The sequence below is a fragment of the Pelodiscus sinensis genome, chromosome 13 (assembly GCF_049634645.1).
Source record: "Pelodiscus sinensis isolate JC-2024 chromosome 13, ASM4963464v1, whole genome shotgun sequence".
NCBI lineage: Eukaryota > Metazoa > Chordata > Testudines > Trionychidae > Pelodiscus > Pelodiscus sinensis.
Genome location: NC_134723.1, coordinates 34,255,820 through 34,281,456, shown reverse-complemented (window position 1 = coordinate 34,281,456; position 25,637 = coordinate 34,255,820). Strand labels below are relative to the sequence as shown.

The following is a 25,637-nucleotide window of genomic DNA, read 5'->3' as shown; positions in this document are numbered from 1 at the left end:
ATACCCAAGGCTAGGGATGTTAAATATCTGTTACTTGAATAGTCGATTAATCAAACTCAAATTCTTATCGGTTAGTTGACTATTCTGTAGTCCCCAGGAGTGAGGTCGGCAGGCAGTGTGCTCCAGCCCCACTCCTGGAGAGGCCCCCTGCCACCCTGTTCTGGTGCCTATCAGCAGGCAGGCAGCTGGTCTACAAGGGGAACCAGTTTAAAAACCAATTCCCCTAGCAGATTGGCAGCCTGTCACCTCGCGCTGCTGCTTCTGATACAGAGGCAGCAAAACGGGGTGGCAGTAGTCCCTGCCCAGGGGTGGGGTCTGAGCTCCCAGACCCAGCATGAGCAGGAACTGAACCAGGCTGCCTGCCTGCCTAGCTCCTAATACACTTTAAATGCAGATCCACAGTGAGGGTAGGTCCCAGACCCGGTGCAAACTGGGCTGCTAGCCAGTCTGCTAAAAAAAATTTTTTTTGGGGGGGGGGGGGGGAATGCATGAAGTCCATAGCATTAACCTATAAGCTTTTGCTTATCAGTTAATTGACTATACTATTACATCCCTACCTGAGGCACAATCCATTAGACAGGTACTGTGTAAAAGGTATTAGCCTTAAACTGGGTTATGACCTAGCTATCACAATTTTAGGCAGCTATACATAAAAGACTTATACCTGTGCTTGACATTTCACTCTTGAGTAGACCGACAGTGTGACTTCTCACAGCATGTAAATTTAAACATATGTAAATCTTTGGTGGATAAGTACCATAGCTATTCCAGTAATTATGCAAACACATCATTCTTAGGGAAGTGTTGAACAGTGGAAACTCCACCTAACTACGATGGGAGTGGCAAACCCCCAACATCCATTTTATAACAGGATAACAAGTATTCTAACCACTTCATGCAAATACCTTATTGAGTTTGTAAGCAATTTGGGGACAGTACTCTCTTTGTGTTCAGTTAATATAGCACTTAGCAGATTGGGGTCCTCATAGATGATAGGCACCCATGCTATATAAATAACTAACAGCCTTATCTGGAATTAGGGGAGCAGCTGTAGTGCATGCCTGATCATTAGCCACCAGGATATTACTTTTCATAGTTTAATATTATATATTAACATTTAAGAAATTTACATAAAATAAAAATATATTTATTTAACTTTTATAATTAAGACATTACATCTTATTCCTGAGCAACATCAATATGCATGTTTAACCAGAAAACATCAAACTTTTTTTCTGAAATTTAAAAACAAATTCTTAGAAAATTTGTAGTTAATTTACAAAAGCCATGTAAATGAATATTGACCCATGAAACACAAATCATGCTAAATAGTCCAAAATATGAAACTACAGGGGCTCAGGTAATGCATGTCTGGGAAGAAAGGTAAGATAATTTAATAATAAAAAAGACACGGGGGTAGGAATCTAAACAGTTCAATTCATAAACTACTTAGGAAAAAGTCTGCTGAAATGTCTGAAATTATTTCAGATCTTGCTATGATGAACTAAATCAAATCAAATTGCCATTTTTCATTTTAAAGTGCACATATTACATTTTATCCACTTTGTGTTTTATTATATAAACTTAAAATTTTAAATTCAGGATTTGCTTGCTTATAAATGAATCTAGGTGGTGCAAGAAGCAAGTATAGAATCAGTATATTTATTTGCTTTTAAATATGACAGGATGGTGTAAAACCATCAGAAAGTTACACTTAAAGAAATATATAGTTCCAATTCTAGATAAAGTCACTTCCTTACCTGTAAGTGTGCGAAGTATATAATGCAATATGCACAAGTCCATAAATAGCCATTGCAAGATCAGTGGGGGGAAGTTTGCTTTTTGTTGCTGTAAATATTGCATAGAGGAAAAACACTTATGCCACTACAGTAGAACAAAGATATTTACATGGTAAACAATTGCAATAGTTGATCTTCATTACAACTATATAAAACAACAAGAGAGACAGGGGCATAAGTCTTCCAAAGTATACAGACAATATTCTCAGCAAGAAGTTGTATTCAAACAAAAGGTGTCATATATAACAGTACTTTGAGTAGCAATTTGTCATTGATTACTGTGAACCTGAAAAAGGCACTCAACATACTTCTCAACTTCTACTTCTACTTTATTTGAGCAGAGGTTACAAACATGAATGATATGCTATGTAATGAAGGCAACGATATCACATTAATTTAATATTTGACATGTAATAAATAAAGCATACTAAAATGAAACATGAAACAGTAAGTATGGTGGTCTAAATTCAGACCAGTGTCTGTTCCACTTCCATCCACATCTTCACAAGAGACTTTATCCAAGAGTAGCTGTAGCTATCTTCTAAACAGAAATAACTGAATACATGTAAATATCAGTCCAAGTTTCTAGTCTGCATTTTCACACTGTCTCCATGCAGCAAGAGATTTATAAAAGTTAGCAACATTTTGAAACCGAAGTCTTCTCTGGGAATTATCTGTATGCTACCTTAAACTAAGTAGCTGTCTCACTGCTTCAACCTCTAGAAAGGCCAATCTTAAATTCTGCAGGCAATTTTCACCCTATATTCAAGGTAACTTGTCATACTGATGGTCAGCATGCTGAAATCATCCCCTTTCCTTGTTCAATGTCAAGAGCTGTGTTTGGAATATCCTCACTCAACATCTCAGATGTGCTAAATCTAGTGGCAGTGTAATGAATTAGATCAGACCAAGAAAATGTCAAGTTATCTGGCTCATTCCTAGAATTTTAACTGAATGCTGAGGAACTTCCCCAATGTAGCTGCTCAGAGACTAAAATGTATGTTTTCTCAAATTTAGAAATTCACATTGTGCAAGTTTTCATCTTTTTTCTGACAACTGAACTTCAAGGTTGCCTTACCCCGCCCTTTTGCCATCCTATCATCTTAACAATATGACTAAGGAGGCACTTTGAATGTATAGTTAAAGATTTATTCTATCTTTAAGTGGTTTTGAACACAATCAATTCACAATTCTATAATAATTACTAGATATCAAAATGCAAATGTTTTATGGCTCCTTGCCCTGGACTTAGCTGGGTACCACTAAAGGCTTCAACCCATTAAGCATCAAAACTCTCAGCAACTGGTTCACAAGAGCTTGTGTGTCATGCACATGGGTAACTTTTTGGTCTTTTTTCATATCAGTGCCAAATCCATTCAAATTCTATTTTTGTAGCCTGCACTAGCTGGATTGTTTCACTGTCCTAGCACTCCAGCATGTATTAAAGGCATCTAAATACAATAAGACTATTTTAGACTGCCTACAATAACTGAAGACCTGACTTACAATTCACTCCTCAGAGCCAAATAAGACTTTTGTGGGGCTTTCATGAGCAGTTTACAGACCCCACTGCCATTAGCTAGCAACTACTCAGAATTGTCTTTTGTGTTCTGCTCTATAGACAGCATTAGACTATGGATTTGTCTAATTTTAACAGGAAACACACGATATCTTCAAATATTTCCATCCATCTCTTTCCTTGACATTAATTTCCTTTTATCTCCTGAAGATAAGGAGAAAAAAATTATTTGAAGGAGATTTTCCCAGAAAAAAGATGCTGAAGTGATGCAGCCATGTACCTACCACATAGGTAAAACACAGTAGTCTGAATCAAGAGTCAAAGGGGAGAATTACGTTATTCCTATTGGGAGGTCAGAATGCCAATTTTATAGGGCCTCAATCAGTTCAAAAGTGCTTTCATCCCCATCTGAACTATACACTGTGCACTTTCCCAGTTACATTTTCCACAGTAGTATGTCTGGAGAACTGTAGTTTTACCCATCACATTATTTTACTTATCTTCAGAATTGTACATCTTTTCCTTCCAAAATGTCATGATCTGATGATCATGCACAATTTATCCCCAATAAATCTTAAACAAGCATAAGAGGATAGGCATATATTTGCTATTGTGCATGTATTCGAGATAGATACATTACCATCCCGTTAAGTGGACAGAGATACTACTTTGCAGCTTTTACATCATTCTTTGGACATCTTTTCCTGTCAAGAGAAGACGGCAACGCACCCAGCTCAACAGGTGGAAAACTTGACAGCAGTGATTGGGACAGCCCCAGAAGTCAGGGCGAAGCAGATGCTGAGGAAATGCAGGATGGCCCCTTTCTCCTCCAGAGGCGCTCATCCATCGGCAAGTCAGAGGAGGATGGGAGCTGATTGGTCCCTCACTCTGCCCTTTCATTAATTTAAACTTTAGTCCAAGTCATGGAAAGCCTCTTCTTGCTCCTTTTCAGCAGCAGGATTTCTTAGGTTTCCCAGATCCAGGATAAATAAGAATCATAGTGGCTTCTACCACTAAGATAAGCTGCACCCAGACAAAAGGTATTATCTACAGGTCACTTCTTCTCTATTCCTTAACCTGGCTGCTTATGTGCATAAAGAGGAAGAGCTCCTGAGCAGGGATGTAGATACAGCATTCTCTCACAGCTGCCAAAATGCAAACAGGCACCTTGCAGAGACTAGGCATGGTGCTGCAGTCCAATCCTACCCCAAAAAGTGTTGCTGAACGAAATGACTGTCAAGCCTTTTGGGTATCAGCGTCGCCTCCTTCTAAATGACTTTCAGTAGTTAGGTGAGCTTGACTGCCAGAGCGATTGTGTCAGTAATCATACTTTTGCACACACTCCTTAAACTGATCAAATTGAGGCATGTCACCTTGGTTCTATTTCACTTCCTCTACCTCACCTGCCCTTTGGTGAGATCCCTGAAGCAGAGAGACATTAGCAGGGATGGCATCTTTTGATGCTGCTGCCATTACATTAAGTGTTCTGAATTTCATCTTATGGTGGAACATTTTGCTACATTTTCTTTGTATCTTTTTTAGAGACTCCAACTGTCTCCAGCTATCTGTTTCAGAGAAGCTATGTTCATCATGTAAAATGTTAGGGGAGGGCTTTTTTCTCTTTTTCTTCTTTTTGTGGGTATTTCTTGCCTCTTCATTGGATTTCCACTCACTTTTTCGCCCTTCATGTCTTAATTTACTATTGCACCTTTTGTGCGATTTTTTAAGCTTATGTCTATACCGCTTTGTCAGACCACTATGGGTAGAATTTGAACAGAAGCTATGTTTTTTAGATTCATTTTCTGGATCATTTTGAGGTACATTTTTAACACAGACAAGGAATTTTTTCCCCATCTCTCTTGGAAGGGAACATGCTTTATTGCCCTCACAGTAAATACCTTTATATTTTCTTTCTGTTCTCTTTGCTGAGCTGTTAAGTGCCTCACTAAAATACTCAGAATCACTACTGATTTCTTCCAATAAATCCTTTAATTTGTATGCAGCGCCTGAGGATTTGTATGGTGGAACAACTTCACTTATGTTATTGTCTTGTTTGGATTCTGTATCATGACAAGTATTGGTGCCTCCAAAAGAATTACTAAATTCAGCATAAGGTAAAGTTGCAATATCAAGTGAGTCATTCCACTGTACTTGGAACTTTTTTGTAAACTCTCCAGCATAGGCCTTGTTTTTTGACGCATTCTCTGTAGTCTCAGAATTCCGAATTGTGATCTCCCAACTAAAATTATCATCCCCGCTACAATTTCCTTTGTCAGGGCTTTGTGAAAAACTCACTTCTGTTAAGTGTTGCCCATATGTGTTCTTCAAATTGATCTGAAAGCCACTCCCGTTATCAGACACTATTCTCTGCCACCAAGACTTGCTAATGCTGCTTTTTGGCTTTAGGCAGACACGTGCATATCTTGGAGTTTGATAATAATTTAATAAATAATGTATAAACTCGTCAGTTTCATAAATCTTTTGCTTTCTGCAGTAACCTGTACTAGACACTTTTCCAGAGTGTACTGTATTCAAAGGAGGACAGTCCTCTCTCTCAAGGGACTGTATGACCTTGGAGTCTTGAGTAACTGTAATCTGTAAGGACCCACAGCCAGAGGAACCGTATTCATCCCTGCCAGTTAATTTACCAGTGCTTGCTGTTGCAATTGGGTCATTTAAGACGGTTTTCACAAGATGACAAGGTGATGCAGGTAGATTAGTTGGTACCTCTTCCGCATTAAAACAGGTAATGCCTGTTTGGAAGAACTGACTCCTAATCTTTTTCTTATTTTTCAGTTGTGTGTGTAGAAGATAATGGGATTCTCTCTGGTCTGTCTGTGCATTTCGTAACTCTGGCTCAGGAAAACAATCCTTTCTTACATCTTCAGGGTACAGCAAGGGCTCCACATTTTGGTTGCTGAACTGTGCAAATTCCTTTGAACAAAATCAAAGAGAAAATTACAGTGTGAATGCAACAGACAAAATCTGTGCAGAGAAACTATACCTAATTGTGAGCTAATTCACAAGTCACTGTCCAGGTATAACTATGGGCAGAATTTGCCCTATTGTTTCTAATTCAGACCAAAAATCATACAAGGTTCTGCAGCTTTCACAGGTAACAGGACTGGGTCCTTAATTAACTAGAATATTTTCCCTTTCAATAAAAGCCATTGGCTATATTATTAAGCTAACTTTGATGCTTTTACCTGATTTGCATCCGCTACAAACATCATTTTATTCACCCACTTTAACTGTAACATTGCACTGACTTTGCTAATTCTAAAGTACCGCACTTTTGTAAACTGAATATCTTTCGTAAGAATTAATAAACGGCTTTAAATTATACTATTTTGTAACAGCATTAAATATTAAACTTTACAGGTGGTGAAACTAAGAGATTAAGAGGCCCCACATTTCTCTCCAAATGTTTTCTGTGTAGTTCCTCAACCTTTAAAAATGCTTTGTTTAAGATATCCCCACCTTCTGCAGAATTTAACATGGTCTGTTGCCAGTTAGTTTTAAAGAGCACTAACTCACACAGATTGGCTGCTGTAGCCTTTGGCTGGTGCTTGTTGATGGGGGGTTCCTAAATACTGTAAGAAACATCAGGGGTTGAAAAAAATCCACTTGATAGTGGCTGGAAGCGAGCTTTCCCTGACAAGTGATGGAGCCCATGTTAATTACTGCAATATTTAAACTTTCATTTTAAAAAGTTTCTAACCACATAATTAAGAAGGTAATCCTTCAAATGCAAATCAATGTAGTGAGCATGTAGACAAACACCTCCAGTACTGCTTCTTCTGCTCTGATTTTCCTAAAGCATTAGCAGAGTGAAACTGACAAAAGGTGTGTTAACCTCACTTTGGATATGCTGTATTCTGTGGGCAGCAGTGAAAATGACAGGATTCATGTCAATTTTACTCTGCAGTTGGGGAAGCTCTGAGCAGCAAAAGTCCTAACTGGAACTATTTATGGGACAAGGAGGCCCAAAAATAGCAGAGACTGTCTCACAGGATCCTGGGGCAGGATTATAATCGAAATATAGATACATATGCAACCTTCCACCCTTTCTTGTTATCAACATGGTAATAATGAGAACCTGGCAGCTCATTCTGATCTATCAGACACCTACTGGACAGAGACTAATACAAAAGATGAAGCCTTAAACTGGGACAGAACCCTAATACATTTTTCCCTTAGGGGCACATGCAAAGAAGGACTAGATTAGGGATTTGCTATCGGGCCTTGATAGCATTTTTCCAACTCCAGGTCAACCTTCTCATCGACCTCTAGCCATCAACTGCCTGGTAAATTTTTCAAGCTCTAAACATCCTTTAAAATAGAATATTTTTTAAAAATATTCTTACTTTTACTCGGTTTAACAGCACTGTAAGCAGCCTTATAGACTCCACTCTTCTCTGAGCTAGTAGATATTTCCTCTCTTCCCATTCAGGCATATTCTCTGGCCACTGCTCTTCGTCAGTTGTTACCTTCTGCTGCTTTCTTGGGCGTTTCTCATCCCGATCTATCTGCCTGTGTTCTTTCCTCTTGAGCTTAGCCTTCCTTTTTCTTTCTCGAGCATTTTTTTCATCATCACGTCTTTTTCTAGGTAATTATTAATATGTGACAATTTAGAGGACACTCATTTTACATGTTAACCCCTGGTGGGTGACAAGTCAGATTTTTAGTGTGCTAACAGCAAGTGACTCATTGCTAGGAATCTATTCGCTGTTATGATCAAGAAATCCTTGTGGCTAAGGTAGCATGTTTTAAAGTCAAAGGAATACAACCAACATATATCCAATAGATGTGGAGATTTTGAGTTTCTCTTGAAATCTCACGACTCTTCTAATAATAATCTGTCTCTCTCTAAAGAGCACAGAAGTTGTTCACGTTATTGTCTCTTCAAGGTCATGGCTAGAGAATGATCAGCCCCTTTTTTCTTTATTTTCTGGTAACATCAATAACTAAGATTCACAAAGTTTTGAACCTAATCCTGCATTCCTTATGCACGTAAAACTCTCCGGGAAGTCAATATATAAAAATTAAATGTTTTAAAGAAAAATTCAAGTAATATGGGTATTAAGTTTGGTGATAGATTTAGAGAGAGCATTAGAGTAGCTAGATTTAGCATTTCAATTATCGTTTTTACATTAATGTGTATATTCATGGAATAATTTCCACTCCCTATAACAACTTTAGTTCAGTGTGATAGTTGTTCAGATACATCTGACAACACTGCCTTCAAGATAATAGCAATGAGGTGGGATGCACTGATGAACTGGGACTCTCCAACCAACACAGAGACATGTGGAATCCTGTCACATGTTCTATACTGTATTAATTTTACTTCAGGACACAGTTAGGCTGCAGATCACTACTTCGTTGCGTTACAGCAACCATGAAACACTACTACAAACAAGATCTTAAGCCACCAGGTTTTCTAAGGTTTCCTCAGGTCCTTTCCAGCCCTACATTTCTAGGATTCTATGATTAAGCACATATCCAAACTGACAGTAGGTTACTCTCTCTGTCAAAACTGTTCAACTATGCTGTTTTGCTGTCCTTTCCAAAAGCAGCACACATTGTTAGTGATCTGTTAAGGACCACTTTGGGAAATACAACTGATCTAAGCTTTTACCTTTAAACTTGGAGCAGTCAATACATTTTGGTAACCATATATTGAGCCACTGGAAACATGTCCAGAAGGATGATTTGCCACTTTCCTAGGCTAATTTTATCTCAGCTATTTACTGATCTCCCATTCCACTTCAGAAAAGACTCTTTAGGTTTAAAACAAACTTTTAAATGGAGTTTGACAGATTACTAGAGTGACAAAGAAAAACAAACCATGGATCTGTAAGAGGAGAGATACAAGGGAGGGAGCAGCAAGAACACACAGTGTTTTTAAGTGAGAGGGTCGGTGAGTGTCTAGATAGCTCAATACCATGTCTTCAATCACAATCCCCTTTTCTATGCACTGTGTATGTCTACTACACCTCTCTTAATCTAGTCCTCTATATGTGACACCTATGTAGTTTGACCTACTGTGCTTTTTTGTTGGTTTATTACACCATATGAATTAGAGAACATTCAACTTTCAGTTTGAGTCCTCTTGCTTGTGTCAATTTGTATTCTACCTTTATCATCATCTAGGTTTAGGAGTATTGAGTGTTCCTCTCTTGAGGTTTTGTTGGGAGCAAGATACATGAGTAAATTTAAAGAAAGTAGAAAACTCACTGAAAACAAATTTCTCACCTTGCAGCTTCCTCTTCCTCTCTCTCTTTTTCCCTTTTTCTTTCTTGCTCTAGTTCTTGCAGCTTTTGGCTTTCCAGCCTTCTCTTTTTGACAGCTCCTTTGCTGAAATGTTTGGTTTTATCAAAAGTCACCTGTTCCAGAAAAAAACAGTATCAGAAGGTAGGATTGTTCACAAATTATAACAGACCACATACTTGTCAATCCATCTTATTTATACAAAACAAAACAAAAGTCTTTACAATTTACAAAGCCTCTTATCTATTTCTATACAATTATATTTAAAACATAACTGTTTCTTTCTGCTACTTTTTAGCCACGCAGACTGGAATATGACTTGCAGAATTCACACTGATAGCTATCTCCTGTTCTCTAATACTACTATAAGCATTACTCATAAATGTCACTTTACCCTGTACTATTAGGGACTCATAAATTGTGACAATAAATATTTGACAGCCTGTATATGGTCAATTTCAGGGATTGGCGGCAAGGCATTTACAGTGGAAAGTTACTAGCTTCGGAATTCTCTCCCTCTGACAGATCACCTGAGTTTACTTATTTCCAGTGCACACTGTAAACCTCTTCTTCTTGGTCAAACATTTGCTTGACTACCAACAATCAGTGCATTATAGTTGGCTGGTTGGTACAGCAGGGGAGGCTGTCTGCTGAGAACTGTTTAACTCAATGTGATGTTGTGGGCACATTAAAAAAAATCCAAGCATACAGTACTTTATGCAAGGTGGGAATGTCATTTGGGGCATGATTTCTAAACCATTGTCTAATAGATGGTACACATTCAAGAATAATAGATCATTTACATCTTCTTAAAAGTAAAAGTTAGATCAGTTGTAGTACCTAAAGTGGTCTTCAACAATGCACTAATAAAGATTAACACTGCTAAGCAGCTATGAGCTTTTGCAGGCATGCAGATTTCCATTCTTCTTCAAGCAGTGTCCCATGGGTGCTCCACTGTAGGTGTCGGGCTCGTCCCGGCGCTGCAGATCAGAGATCTTTTCTAGCCGTAGTACGCCGGACCGCGCATGCACGAAGTGCGGCTCGTGGCTTTTCGCGCCGTTTGAGCGTTGGCGGTCCGGCTCCCGCCAGTTCCTCCTGAACTCTGGGTATGCTCCAAACAAATCTGTCCTCTAACTTTGTTCTCTATATCCATCTTAATAAAGCACAGTGCCAAGAGGAGCAAAGATATATAATGCTAATAATACAAATTCAAAAGTCACTATGAATATTTTTTTTGCTTCGAGTTTATCCATGCAGAAACCAATGTCTTCAGCTCCTACAGGTCTCCCTCTCAGCCCCAGTGCCCATCCAAATGAGTTATAAAACCTGATAACTTTTCACTTTTATTTTACCAAAGAAGAAAAAGGTTTCAGAAAATAAACAGGCAAAGATTTTTTCCAGGTCTGTCATACTAAAGGCTTAAAATCAGAATCGAGAAGTCAACAGCCAAGCTGCTAATCCATACAAACCAAAATCTTTATGGAAACAAATCAAAGAGGATGCTGCTTCTGAAGACTTAGCCTTGTGGCTGGCTCACCTGTAAGCCTTGACTTAGTGAGGATGGACCACCAAAAAGTCACAACTTTATTTGCTAAGTGGAGAACTATGAAGATGTATAGCTACAAGAGTCATCAATCTACTCCCCTTTCCCAAAAAGCAGCACTCCATGCCTAAATTCCTACTTCAAGTATCCACTGAGACTTAAATATTCATACTGGCTAGCAAAAAGTTCACAATTTGTCTTTTAAAAAAGATTTTGAAATAGCAAGAATGACCTTCACAGCAGTCTCAGCAAATAAGCCTTGGTTGGGCCAAGGAATTTTATACTTTTCTGCTGTACCTTTTATGATATTTGACTAATAAAAGGGTTGTTATGGAAGTCTTTATGGTAGTGTATTTTGGCAAATACAGCATTGGCAGTATCAAAAGATATAGCCGGTGATGCTTACCTTCATGTTACATGCCAGAGCTTTTCCATCATCCCCTTTAAACATCAGCTTCATTCCCCTAAGTGACTCCATAGCTTTCACAAAAGCCGTGTAGTCTTGGTACTGGACAAAAGCTTCAAATGTCTGTAAGCCTCCAAAATGGAAGTTATTTAAATTTCCTCCTACCATTTCTTCTCTATAAGGGTCAAGCATAGGGATATCTACATTCTTGATCTTTCCAAATCTTTCGAACACGACTCTTAAAACATCTTCACTCGGCTTTTCACTATTTGAGCCCTTTAGTGCAAACCATTTGCATGGCAACCCTTCAAAATAGATGCAATCAGGAATATCAGTGGTTTGCTCAGTAAGATCTTCACTCATAAATTCTCTTTTGTTCATGTAAGATGCCCACTCTTGTGGAGTTGGAAAGTCAGCATGTGCCTCGGTGGCCATCACCTTCAAGTCATCTTTAAAACCATTTAGTTTTATTACCTTTCCATGTAGTTTTTCCTTAAGTGTGAGGATCAACCTTTTAGTTTCTGCCTCTCCCTCAAATCGAATGAAATCCTTAGTGCTCTTTGAAACCCTAACAGTAGTAAATTGGTCTGGACAAATCATGTTCTTCAGCTTGTCCATCACTTCCCACTTAGAGAAAGACTGGGTAGCTTCTGTATGTTCTGGAAACATCACATTGATAGTCAGTTTTGCTACTGGTTTAAGATACAGTTTCTGAGAAGCACAGAGCTCCATAGCTTCAGAGTTATCATACACTACAGTGATTGTCATTGTGTCCAATACCCTTTAGAAAAATAATTAAAACCATGTTAAGCTAAAAGACATGGAGTAAAAAGTGTAAAAATATTCTCTAGTGCAAAATTTAGTCATTCTCTCGTGAAATAATTTCATTTAACATTCAAATGAAGTTATTAAGAAAAATTATACTGTAAATGTATACTAGTTTATAATGCAACTAAATTGTGTTTGAGTAAATATACTTAGTAAGATAAGATGTATGGGTATGTCTACACTGCCACCCTAGTTCGAACTAGGGTGGCTAATGTAGGCATTCAAAGTTGCAAATGAAGCCCGGGATTTAAATATCCCGGGCTTCATTTGCATCTTGCCGGGCACCGCCATTTTTAAATCCCCCTTAGTGCGGAGTCCATGCCCGCGGCTACATGCGGCATGGAGTAGGTAGTTCGAATTAAGCTCTCTGATTCGAACTACCAGTACACCTCGTTCCACGAGGAGTAATGGTAGTTCGAATTAGAGAGCCTAATTCGAACTACCTACTCTGTGCCGCGTGTAGCCACGGGCATGGAGTCCGCACTAAGGGGGATTTAAAAATGGCGGCACCCGGCAAGATGCAAATGAAGCCCAGGATATTTAAATCTAGAGCTGCTAACTCCAGATTTTCCATCATCTTTTATACATTTTGAAGAATTTGTTTGTTTGTGCAAAATAAAGTCATATTTTGTGATTACCTACAGATACCAAATTTTGCATAAACAATCCCGCCACTTAAATTAGCTGAATATACTATTTTTTACACCATAATACTCTGGGTGAAATATGCTTTTTTCATCCTAAAAAAGACATGACTATTATGATTAGAGTTCATAAAAATATTTTCTAACAAAATTAAAATCAAGTTGCCTATACAACTGTCATTTTAGTGCAAAGAAAATTTTTACTGTTACAAATCACAAAATAATTCAAATTAGTTATGGAAAGAGTAATAGAAGCTTTACGAGTTTCTGATTCCAATTTACAATGTATGAAATTATTCAATAAAATGAACAGTGTCCGAAGTTCAAATCCTCCAAATTTAAAACTGTTTTTTACTTGCCTTTTGCAAGCACATTAATAAAAAATTCTACTACATATAGGAAAGTTCAAGAAATTAAACATAAGTGTAATTTATGCAAAAAGGCTTTGCCAGGTCAACAACGTGCCTCACCTGCTAGTCAATCTAATATAAAAGCAAGAGTCAACATTCTACTGCAACATGTCTCTCATAGCCTCAAGAGAGATCAGTGTGTCAAGCTAAAACCACTGGAACACATTCTCCCACATCTGTGTACAAACTGCACAGGAAGGAGTTAAAAACTGTAACCAAAAAAAAAAAAAAGTTAAATACATTCCTAACATCAATATTCTTTGCCAATTAAACGAAAATGCCTTCCTTACTTTACGAGGCTTAGTAAATTACTAAATAATAATTTGGTCTATATATTATGAGCATATGTAAATTAATGACATCTACAAGCAATCTGACACAATTGCTCGATAGCCTGTTCTTAAATGGCCTTGTTTCCAATGGACAAGTTTTACCAGATTTAACTAAAATATGTTGGCAGGAACCTTAGCTAGTATTTTGCAATCTTTTTTAGGGAAGTCATTCATCATTCAGTGTCCTTGCAATCATCGGAATCAGTGATGTAAGAGGAGTTCTTACACTCCGTGCTAATAAATTATCCTTCACTGCTGATTCATAAATGTATATAACCAACTAGTTTTTAACTGTTCTTATAACCTTCATGGAACTCCACCAAGATGCCATCAAGGCCAGGATTCTGATAAGTTTGCACAGATCAGTTTGTCTTCAGTTCCTTCCTTATCTAATTGGATCTTCTCTTCTCACAGAGGAAACAAAATAGGTTAATTTATTCCTGGTGACACCAATTGCTAAGTCAGCTTAAATGTTTTTAAAATCTATAATTATCTTAAAAATAAAATGGGAAATGCCAATTATCTCTTGACAACTATACACATCCTAAAGCAGGAAGCAAGGAAAATATATTGTTTCCCTAATTACATATATCACAATGCTCCTTCTTAACACAAAAACCTTATATTATTGGCTAAGGAATACTACCAGTGAAATGCATGGCTGATTAATGACTGAGAAGAAATATCTAAAACCTGAACCATTAGGTATACACTGTAATAATTTATATATACACATAAGGCTACAATCTAGTCACACAAGGAAAGTCTATGTCATGTAAATGCTCGCAGTTCAGCTTGTATGAATATATAATATCTGTGTGGATGAATCCAGATATAAATATTAACAGCACAAAATATGTTGTCCTAATTGAATTCATAAAAGTATTCTGGAAACTGGACATTTTTACTCCGATGGATTTTTACAGGCTATGCCTAATTTCAAAGGAAATGTATTATTGATAGAACCTATCTATGACTAGAAAAAAATGCTGTTAGTCAAGCTCTAGATCTCAATCCAACCAAATTTACCAGATAAACCACACAATCTTAGAGAACTGGGAAGAACGAGCGTGAAGCAATGCAAAAGCGGACCTCAAGAAAAAGACTGGAGCGAAGAGATTCATACAGAAATAATTAGTAACCTGCACTGATGACTGGAGTCACTGTTGATAAAATATTAACTTTGAATCTCAGAATGCGGTTAATACAAACAGGAAAAGTTGGATTGGACTTTGAGGAATGATGTTTCAAGACATAACCGTAAATGTAGAAAAAATGAAGAAACCATACATGTGTTATGAAAGTGTCATCCATTCCCATTAATGCCCGCCCCCCACTTCTTAGAGCTCCCACCACCAAACCCCACAGTGCCAGCTTCTTGTTTCCAGAGCCCCACTGTGCCCAACCCCCTCAGAGCCCCTTCCAATGCCAGACCCAGTCTCAAATTTTAGCCCCACCCCCAGTACTAGCCCTGCCACCGAAGCCCCCAGTGCCTGCCCTGCCTCCCAGCCACCGAGTGCTGCTGCCCATGTCGCAGCTGCTCTAAGGCTGCCATGAGGGCTCCGAGCAACCTTCCCACCACACAGAGAACTGCTCTTCTGTGTCCGGATGGAGACCCTGATCCTGCCCCGGTGCTGGTTGGCTGAGAGGTGAGGCAGAACACACCTCTCCCAATAGCCATGGCAAGAGGGGAGGCGGTGGGCAGTGTACCCCAGCCCTGGCCCCCAGAGCCACCACAGGCCACGGTTTGCAGACCGGGCCACGGACCAGCAGTTGGGAACTGTTGTCCTAGATGAACCATGAGAAGGAGCTGTCAAGCAGCAATTAGCAAGACCCTATAACAACTGTCCAGGCCCTCCATTTTTCTATACAGTAGGAAGTGTTCCTTCCTTAAGGCTCCCAAAACTGCCTTCCTGCTCTGTACTGGAATTTAACAAATTCTGACTGACTTATACTTTGTAAGATCTTAGTTAACTATGTCACTTCTGAGATTCCACAACCCACACATGCAAGGAAGAGGGAAAGAAAATAGGAAAGCAAGTAAAAACCACCACCTTGTCGCTACCCCTTACAATAAGTGCCAGCAGCTGATCACATATGCAAGTAAGCAGGTCCTGCTGCAGTTCGAAAACAATTTTTTCAGTCATTATATGACCAGAGATACAATTCAAATCAAGAGAAAGACAGACACACAGAGGGGCTCAAGAAACTGCACAGTTTAAACAATATTCAAAACACCCAACAGGGAGTAGTAGCAGAGCACTTCCATACACCATTATTCCTGGAATGCTCTGTGTCTCCAGTTAGTTACATATTTTGAAGAGAATGTGGACTTCAGTGCAAGAAATGGCCTAGCAAATCAGAGTACCAACAAGAAACAGCTCTTGCATGCTTTCTTAAGAGAAGAAGTTAACGTTAGAGCCTGATCTTGCAAGTAAAAAGATCAGTATTCTCATGAAGCAGCCGTTGGAGCAGAGAGAGCTAGAGCACTATATTGCTCCTACTGAAGAACTATGAAGACTATAACTAACTACAGTTTTGTCAGGTAAAGCTGACTACATTGGAATTCATCTCTGAAATTAAAAGTGTATATAGTTTTGGTAGATTATACAAGTAATGGTAAATCCCATCCTTGTTAGAAGAGACAAGATATTTAGCACATAAACCACAACTACACAATAAGCAAACACTGTTGATGCTGTTCAGTGCTCTATTGGTCCAATGTTCATTGAGATAAACTACTATCTTCTGTTGGTTTGCTACATCTTGGCTTGGCACAGTCTGTTATTTTTCCACAGAGTGCAATGTTACGATCAATAAAACCTCAAAAAAGTAAGGCTATGCCTACACTTTAGAATCTTCTAACATAGCAACGTCAATTAGAGGTGTGATTTTCCATGACATTTCTATACCAGCACAAAAATGGCTTTGTCAGTACACTTTATTTCATTCACTGAATTGCTATAAGTCATAGTATTAAAAAACATTTCTGAAGATATAAGCTACATTTTCACTAGGAGTGATTACTGATATGGTTGTACAAGTAGGGATGTAAGCGTCTAATCGCTTCCCGCCTTTGCTTCCTGTATCAGAAAGAGGCAGCAAGCAGGAGGGAGAGGAGGAGGTGCTGGGAGGAGCTGGCTGAAAAGCCCATCTCCAGCTCTATGGGGGAGGGGGTGCAGCAGCAGCGTTCCACCTTTGAAATGTACAAGAGTCCCCACTAGGGCTCTTGTACATTTCAAAGCGAAAGCACAGCATGGAGCCTGCAGCGTTTCAGTCTTCGAAATTATCCCCTTTGTATGCATGTATCATTTTTGAAGATCCAGTTAGGAATATTGAACTGAGTATCTAATTGTATATTTGCTGCTTTGGGGTCAGTTCCATTGATTACACTTCAGGGCTGTGATGGCCCATTAGCAAGAGATTATGAAGCTTAGCCTTCCTGCTGACATCTGGGACAACCCATGAAGTATGGACATCATATCATGTGATAGTGAATTCATCTTAAACTCTGTACTTTTCCATGCGAAGCTGGGAGGGTGTTAAACTGAAACAAAGGTCTCCCAATTTATGTAAATCCTGTTTGAGGGCAGGGAGTAAAGTAATCTAGGACATCAGTTCTCCTCTGGGACCTCACCCAAGACAACTACTAGAAACACCTACAGCTGAACAGGAGGAAAGACTGTTCCCAGACTGGAAAAGTGTCCAGTCTGTGTTGAAATTGGAACCAAATCTAGAATGAGAACTTATGTGTATCCAGCTTCTTTAGTGTATTAAGCTTAGTTTGCATATTGTTTTATTTTATAGAAAAATTATATTTTTTGATAATTATCCAAATATACCAACAATGGACAAATAAGCCTGGCTCTTCTGTCAGGGCCCCTGCCTGCACCAATACAAAATATAAATTGCTATTGCAGGAAGGGAAGGGTGGCCTAGAGCAGTGATGCGCAACCCATGGCGGTCTTCTTGGGGGGGTCGCAGCGTTTTGATCCGGGCTGGCCAACAAAATGTTCCTGACTTGGTGGTTTTGTTTGTTTTCGGTTTTCTTTGCTTAAAAATTTTCCCCAGGTTGAGCACCACTGACCTAGAGAACAGTGCATTGAACTGCATCCCCGATTTCCTGAGTTCTACTCCCAGTTCTGCTGCTGGGTGGCTTTTAGACAAGTTGCCTCATCTGTAAGGGAGGGAATACAGGGAGAATGATACTTGCCCACCTTTGTAAGATGCTTTGATGAAAAGTGCTAAGTAGGACCGTGGTGGTATTGTGTATGCTGTTTCTAACACTACACAAAATGAGGGTTTTGCATATCTGGCTCTCACCTTTGATTAGTCTAATCCAGGGGATGGGCAATAATTTTTACTGGGGAGGGGGGCACAATGAATTTTGGTATGTGGTTACAAGCCAGTTTCACCCCCAAAAGGGGCAGGGCTGAGAACCAGCCCCACTCCCAGAGTTGTCTGGAGACAGAGGCTTTGAAGTGAAAACACAGAAAAAGGGCTTGTGGGTTCCAGCCCAGCCACTACCACACTGTAACAAGAAGGGAAAGGATGCACAGCCTAGAAATGTAAGCTATAGCATATTTCAATGTAGCAGTATGAATTGTACCTACTGAGGTTAACATATCTAGCTCTGTACATGGCAAAAATTGTGTGGTGTTTCCTTTGTTTTAGTTTGATTTATCTCAGTATTCTTAATAAGACTGTTAGAATTTCAGCTTATTGTGAAGCAAGATCATTGTGGTATATCCATTCAGGAAAGAGCCTTCTAGCCTCTTGTGAGAGACGACTGGAGAGAAATACCAATTCTGGAGCACTTCACAAAGAAAGCTGCTAAAAAGTGCAAACCTGAAGAGGAATGGGGAAGAGCCAGTTTACCACAAGAAGTGGCAAAAATAGGGTCTCAAAGATTATGACTTGAACTTTCTTTTTTTATATACTGTATACCTAACATGCACCTTGTTGGCTGGTGCATATGGACTCCCAGGTAATGGCATTGGGTTTTTTTATATAATGTTTTTAGATATTGTTTAGATACTATGGAGATGAGTACTAAAGAAAACTACATTTAGTAAGTGGCAGACGTGGCACAAATCTAAATAACTTTCTCCTCCAACAGCACAATTTGAAGGAGAAAGGGGTCTTGGTGCGTGGCTCTTGCCTGTAAATACCACCCACAGCTACCATTTGCTGGCAACGGGGAACTGTGGATAATGCAGTGGTGGGCAAGAAAGCCTCCGTTGGCCAATCTGTCCCAAGCGGTTTGATCCAGCCCGCAGTCACTTTGCACTACCATACCCCCAGAACAATCGAGACCTGGGAGTGCATGAAGTCTCTTCTCCCCTTCCCCCCCAGGGTACATGGTGCATAAAGTAAACCACCAACTGTTTTGAACAGCTGGCAGTTCACTCTAAGCACTGTGTACCCCTTATAGGATAGGAGCTGGGGCAAGAGATTTTGCATGCTCCCCCAGCCCCGATTGGCCATGGGATGGGGGAGCGGGAAAGTGGCTGTGGGCTAGGGCAGCACACAAAATCTCCTCCTGCAATCTCTCTGGGCATAGGGGGCAAAGAATTCACATGCTCCCCCCACTCCCAGGCCAATCAGGATCTGGGGGAGCACGCAAAATCTCTTGCCCTGCTCCCATCCCTTCTGGGCTGGCCAGAGACCACTTCAAAAATTTGTGATGTGGCCTCCCTTCTAAAATTATTGCTCCCCCTGGGCTAATGGGAGCTGCAGGAACAGTGCCAGGAGTAGTGTATGTGGCCATGTTCCCCCTTCCCCCATGGATCATAGGAGTGTGTTGGCCCCTTACAGGAACAGCATGGGACCAATACAGGGAGGGTGTGTCTAGACTACATGCCTCCGTCGACGGAGGCATGTAGATTAGCCAGATCGGAAGAGGGAAATGAAGCCGCGATTAAAATAATCGCGGCTTCATTTAAATTTAAATGGCTGCCCCGATCTGCCGATCAGCTGTTTGTCGGCAGATCGGGGCAGTCTGGACGCGATGCGCCGACAAAGAAGCCTTTCTTGATCGACACAGGTAAACCTGGTTTCACGAGGCATACCTGTGTCGATCAAGAAAGGCTTCTTTGTCGGCGCATCGCGTCCAGACTGCCCCGATCTGCCGACAAACAGCTGATCGGCAGATCGGGGCAGCCATTTAAATTTAAATGAAGCCGCGATTATTTTAATCGCGGCTTCATTTCCCTCTTCCGATCTGGCTAATCTACATGCCTCCGTCGACGGAGGCATGTAGTCTAGACACACCCGGAGGGAGCCTGCCTTAGTCTCACTGTACTGCTAACCAGTGGCCATCCCCAATAAGTGCTGCCCAGTGGAAGGTGACTTCCCAACTCCTGCTTCCTCCTGTAGCCAGCACTCCATACCCCCTTCTGCACCCCATCTCCCTTGCTACATCACAATTCCCTGCCCTAGCCCTAAGCACCCTTTCAGAGCCAGCATCCCTGCACTTTGCTCCAGTCTGGAGACCCCTCCTACACTCAAACTCTCTCCCAGCCCTTACGCTGGTCATCTCCCTCCTACACTCTAACCCGCAGTCCCAGGCTCAGCCCGGAGCCTCCTCCCACATTGCAAATCCCTCAGACCCAGCCCAGATCCCACATCATAAGAACATAAAAACGTCCGTACTGGGTCAGACCAAAGGTCCATCTAGCCCAGTAGCCTGTCTGCCGACAGTGGCCAGTACCAGGTGCCCCAGAGAGGGTGAACTGAAGACAATGATCAGCGATTTGTTTCCCGCCATCCTTCTCCAGCCTCTGACAAACATCACCGCCCAAATGCTGACCACTTGCCCCAGCCTGGTTAAATTCAGTGAGGGTGGGGTAGAGTAAGCGACAGAGAGAGGAGGGGATGGGGTGAGCGGGGCAGGGCTTCAAGAAAGGAGCACGGTAATTCCTGGGTTGTCCTTAAATTCCAAAAGTGATTTTGGGCATAAACCAGTTGGAGATCACACCACTCAGGGTGCTTAATGTTGAACATTTTTGGGCAGGAGAAAAAATAGATCCCATTAACTGGAATTAACACAAGATACATATAATACCTTGATCCAACAGAACTGTTCAAATCCAGCTTAAATAGAAGTCAGATTCCTGACTGCTGGCAGTATATGGAAATGAATTCAGTCATCAGTTATCAGGTATTAAACAATTGTCCACAACAAACACCATAAACAGCTTCAACAGGCAGACTCAGCAGACAGTTCAGGGACAGAACAGTTAAGGGAGACTGAACCACCTTCTTCCCTCATAGCTGGTGTCTACAGGTCGGGGTTGATGCAAATTAGTGAAACAGCTGGGTCTGTGAGTAATTGTGGTTTTCACACCCAACACCATCACACTAGGTCATTTCACAAACATTCCCTTCTATTTTTCACACAAAACATGGGCAAACAAGAATCAGAGAGGTACCCACAGGAAGAACAGCTGGCAATAGAGGGAAGTGCCTCTGCTTTCACCACTGGACACCTACCCTCCTTTGTCGGGTCTTTCCGTTTCTGGAGGCAAATGCAAATCCAGAGCTCCTCACCAGAGCTGGCGGCCCCAAGGCAAGGGAGGGAGATACTCCGCGACCAGTCTACCACTGGAAGTCGTGCAGCACGGGATCCTTTCCCAGCCGCTGACGGCCCTGCTATTACTCCGTCTCGAGTGGGGGCAGGTTCCCCGAGTCAGCGGGAGCCCGGTAACCCCGGGAGTTTTCACTTCCACTGCTCTAGGCGGGGGGCGTTGCTGGCCTGTCCCCCCCCCCGGCTGGCTGTGGTTTGAAGGACCTGGCAGCGGTAGCAGCCAGAGGCGGCTTGCGGCGGCACCGTGGCCTGAGGTAACCCAGGCGCCTGCGTCCGGCAGGCTCCCCGCCCCGCTCGGGAACCCGGGCGGGAAACGTGTCCCGCTCCCGGCCGTTTCTTCCCCGACCCCTCCCACCAGTTGCCCCTTTCGCCGACAGGGGCAGCCCCCGGCGCCGACGGCACCTGCCCCCCCCCGCCGTGCCCAGCGCTCGCCGCTATGGCGGCCGGGCCCAGCCGCGCTCGCCTCCGCCAGGAAGCGGCCGCCCGCTGCTCCCGACACGGCCGCGCTTACCCCTCAGGCCGCCGCTCCGCCTGCCCCCATCCCATCGGCCACATGCACTTCCGGTTCGCCCCCCCACACACACACCCTGGGGCGGGGCCGCCCGCCGAGCGGGGATCTCGCCGTCGTGCTCGTGCCCGCCCCCCCCCCCCACTCCCGCCACTAACGCGGGGGGGGGGGAGGGGACGACGACACTGGCGAACTGCCTGTGGCCTCGTGGGGGGGCCGCTACCGCCAACCGGGGTGAAAGTCACTGAAATGTCTTAGAGGTGCCACAGGACTCCGTGTGGCTTTGAAATGTCGTAGAGGTCCCGTGGCACCCCGGGGGGGCAGGGTTTTGGGGGGGGGGGCGATAGGACAGCACTAGTAAGACATTATGGCTGTGTCTACACTGGGCCACTTATTCCGGAAAATCGGCTGCTTTTCCGGAATAAGCTGCGAGCTGTCTACACTGGCCCCTTGAATTTCCGGAAAAGCACTGACGATTTACTGTAAGAAATCAGCTGCTTTTCCGGAAAAACTATGCTGCTCCCGCTTGGGCAAAAGTCCTTTTTCCGGAAAACTGTTCTGGAAAAGGGCCAGTGTAGACAGCACAGTAGTCTTTTCTGGAAAAAAGCCTCAATCGCGAAAATGACGATTGGGGCTTTTTTCCGGAAAAGTGCATCTACATTGGCCACGGACGTTTTTCCAGAAAAAGGGCTTTTCTGGAAACGCATCCTGCCAATGTGGACACTTTTTCCGGAAATACTTATAACAGAAAACTGTTCTGTTTTAAGCATTTCCAGAAAAGGGTGCCAGTGTAGATGTAGCCTATAGGTGTGGGATGGTGCACAGGGGGCTCAGGACAAATTTCAATCGTCCTGCACTTTTGAACGGATCCCAACATCTTTTTATTTTCTCTGGAGCCCGGACCTTGACCAAGAAATGTGGCCCATGACAAACACTGGCTAAGCCAATAGATGACTACTAGAGATCACAATGAGACCTAATGTGGGGGGTCAGATTATTTTATAGCTCCTTAGTTCAGGGTTCTTGCTCTTTCCTGTGAAGTGGATAGTATTGGGCACTAGACTAAATGAACATTGGAGCTGACGCAGTTTGACAATTCTTCCACTCTTAAAAATGGATGAATGCAAAAGATGAGATTCTACATGAGAAAGTCATGCTAGTTTAAATTAAGATGTGGTTTTCAATCTGTTGAGTTAAATGAGTGCAGAAAATCCGGTAGACACACCTACTTCTGTGTAGATCCAGTCTTCTTTCAGTTTAGCTTAAATCACTTAGGTTAAAACCCAATAAACAACTGTGAAATTAAAATGAGTGTCTACACAGGGGTTTGTACCAGTTTAACAAAAGTGGTTTAAAATCAATGAAAGTTAAAGAGGTGCAACTTGTGCATGCATATAAGGCCTAAGCCTTCTATGGAAGGTTAGGGAAATGGCAGCAAAGAAAGAGGAAGAAGCATAGGGACCAGATTTTTAAAAACATTTGGGTTCTTAAAGATATAGATAGACAACTAGTAGAATTTTCAAAAGAACCTTGGCACATAACTTCTGTTGCTTTCAGTGAGTTCGGCCTCTGGGCACACTTGAAACTCCCATGTGATGTCTTATCTCCATCTTTAGGTGCTTAAATGCCATTAAAAATCTGGGATGAAGTCTAAACTAGGAGATTGGGGGAAGGACAAGGCCACGGGTGGGAAAGGCTTCGATCCTGAGAGGCTGTGGATCTGGGACCTGGAACTACTTGTTCTGAAGATGTAATGTAATGTATGTATGCTTAGAATTACTATCATATTAAGCAGGGCTGCTCAACATGCAGCTGGTTTTTTTGCGGCCTGCAGTGCAGTTTGGGTTTATGCAGGGCTCAACACGCAGCCCGCGGGGGGAGCTAAAGCAAAAAAGTAGTCAATATAATAGTCTCCTGTTGATATGCATTTTAGTAATTAAATTCCTGGACTGTCATTGGTCATTAAAAGTGCTATCTTATGGGTGGAAATCGGGTAAATATTGCTTTTTATTAATATCAGCAGAACTGACTTAAATGAGGCCTGTGTGTTGTGTAGTTTTGCCTTAATCTTCGTATTCATGCCCGTCAATGTGAATTAAGCTATTTGCATATAGGTGCATGTATATGCAACCACACTCAAGTTGCGGCCCTCCGCATGTGCTGTGAGTATCACTGTGACTCCCTGGCTTCCAAAGTTGAGTAGCCCTGATTAAGTTAAAATGATAATTCAGAATTATGAGTCGATCCTCCCTGATATTGTGTATACTACACCGAGCACCCAAGTTCCATCTTCCTGATTGTTCATGTTGTCAGAATGCCTATTCTATATTTAAAAACAATTTTGTTTAATTTTGAAAGCACTGTGAAATTAGTACTACCTGACCATGCAGCAAAATATTAATGGCATAATTAATAATGGCCTATAAAGAATACCATTGGAAACCTGGAAAATTTGAGGTGATCCTTACTGTAAATTTGGCTCTAGCACTTTATATGTACTTGTGGATTGGCTTAGACTTCCTTGCCAAATATATGTTGATTTTGCTTCTTAGTGATTATGTGTTGAAAGCAGAACACCTGAAACAGTTTTATTTCTAGAAGCAATTGAATGTTGAAATTAATACTGCCACCCTCTGGTTAGAGGCACTGACAGATTTTCAGGCAATTTTCAGGCAATTCAGATTTTTAGTGCAATTAAAAATACTCAGTGTAGGACTCAGATACTTAATTTTAGTACATAAACTAACCACTTGGAAGGGTGAGGGCTTTCTATGCAGAGTGTCCCATAAAGGGTTAGGGTTGCATCTATACAAGATCACCTCATATCTTGATATAAGGGTAGATGAGATTTGCTAAGGGAAAAGCTTTCTCTCTTGATCCAACTCTTTATTAAGCGTTGAAAGTAGAAAGATAGTTGTTGTAGAAAGATAGACAGATTAGCTTTGTAAAGGTCAAACACAGACAAACATGATTATTTGCATTTAAACTCCAGAATGGTACAAGCTATAACAACATAATTCCTGAGCTAAACTGAGAATTTGTATCAATAATGTAAATTCTAGCATTAGTTAGAGTTGTTAGAGACACTTGTCTAAGAACATTCTTATTTTTTTAAAGTCTGTTTTGCAATGACAGCACCAAAGAAGACACCCTGACTTTCTTCGCTTATTTTAAGGGGGATAAGGGATCTTTTGGAAAAGGCTTAATTTTCCAAAAGATCCGCGTTTAGACTGGCGCTTTTTTCCGGCAAAGCTCCGTGCCGAAAAAAAGCGGCAGCCATTTTTATGCTAATGAAGCGGGGGAGATTTAAATCCCCGCTTCATTAGCAATTGCGATACGTCTAATTTGCATCCCTTTTACGAAAAAGGGATGCAATCTAGACGTAGCCCATGATAAGTAAAGGTTGTTCTGATTTGAATCCTACAAGTAGGTGTGTACTGTTCTTTTGGGAACAGCAGGCCTGATTAATCTAGGAGAGTTCAGTGTGTTGGATAAGGAACTGAATACTACAGAAAATGCTTGGATTGTGCCACTGGTATGTGCCTATGTCTGTACAAAGGAAACAAGGCCTGCAGAGACCTCAGAGATAGTGGTTTTGGTACTAAAGGCTGGTGGTTTCAGGGACGTGACCCGCAGAAGGTACAGATAAGAATTCTGTGACCCTGGATGTTTGGGGCAGACATTAGTGGCAATGCCAAGGTCAGGGCAGGCTGCAAAAGGGAAAGCTGATATTCCCAATGTTGGTGGGTAACACTGAAATTAGACTCCCCAACCAGTCACAAACTGT

At 41.5% G+C, this 25,637-nt stretch overlaps 1 protein-coding gene across 4 annotated transcripts; it reads right to left on the bottom strand.

The window, feature by feature from the left end:
• Positions 1–1,131: 1,131 nt before the first annotated feature.
• Positions 1,132–21,974, bottom strand: LOC102456928 (A-kinase anchor protein 17B). Of its 4 annotated transcripts, none has more exons than XM_075941011.1 (6): positions 21,854–21,974; positions 13,483–13,631; positions 11,541–12,321; positions 9,577–9,707; positions 7,686–7,923; positions 1,132–6,252 (listed from the first exon to the last, which is right to left on the bottom strand). In XM_075941011.1, the coding sequence occupies exons 3-6, from the start codon at positions 12,306–12,308 to the stop codon at positions 4,699–4,701; spliced, it is 2,691 nt and encodes an 896-aa protein (XP_075797126.1). In that variant the 5' UTR covers positions 12,309–12,321; positions 13,483–13,631; positions 21,854–21,974; the 3' UTR covers positions 1,132–4,698. The 4 variants fall into 4 exon arrangements, with proteins under 4 accessions (XP_075797126.1, XP_006115485.1, XP_006115484.1 ...); XM_006115423.4 differs by lacking the exon at positions 21,854–21,974 and adding an exon at positions 21,192–21,835; XM_006115422.4 differs by lacking the exon at positions 21,854–21,974 and adding an exon at positions 21,249–21,835.
• Between the last annotated feature and the right edge of the window lie 3,663 nt (positions 21,975–25,637).

Excerpts from the sequence above, each read along its gene's own strand:
- LOC102456928 (XM_075941011.1), bottom strand. The coding sequence starts at position 12,308 with ATGACAATCACTGTAGTGTATGATAACTCTGAAGCTATGGAGCTCTGT. Across the intron at positions 9,708-11,540 it reads CTCTGGCATGTAACATGAAG|GTGACTTTTGATAAAACCAA; the intron begins GTAAGCATCACC and ends TTTCTGGAACAG. Across the intron at positions 7,924-9,576 it reads GAGGAAGAGGAAGCTGCAAG|AAAAAGACGTGATGATGAAA; the intron begins GTGAGAAATTTG and ends ATAATTACCTAG.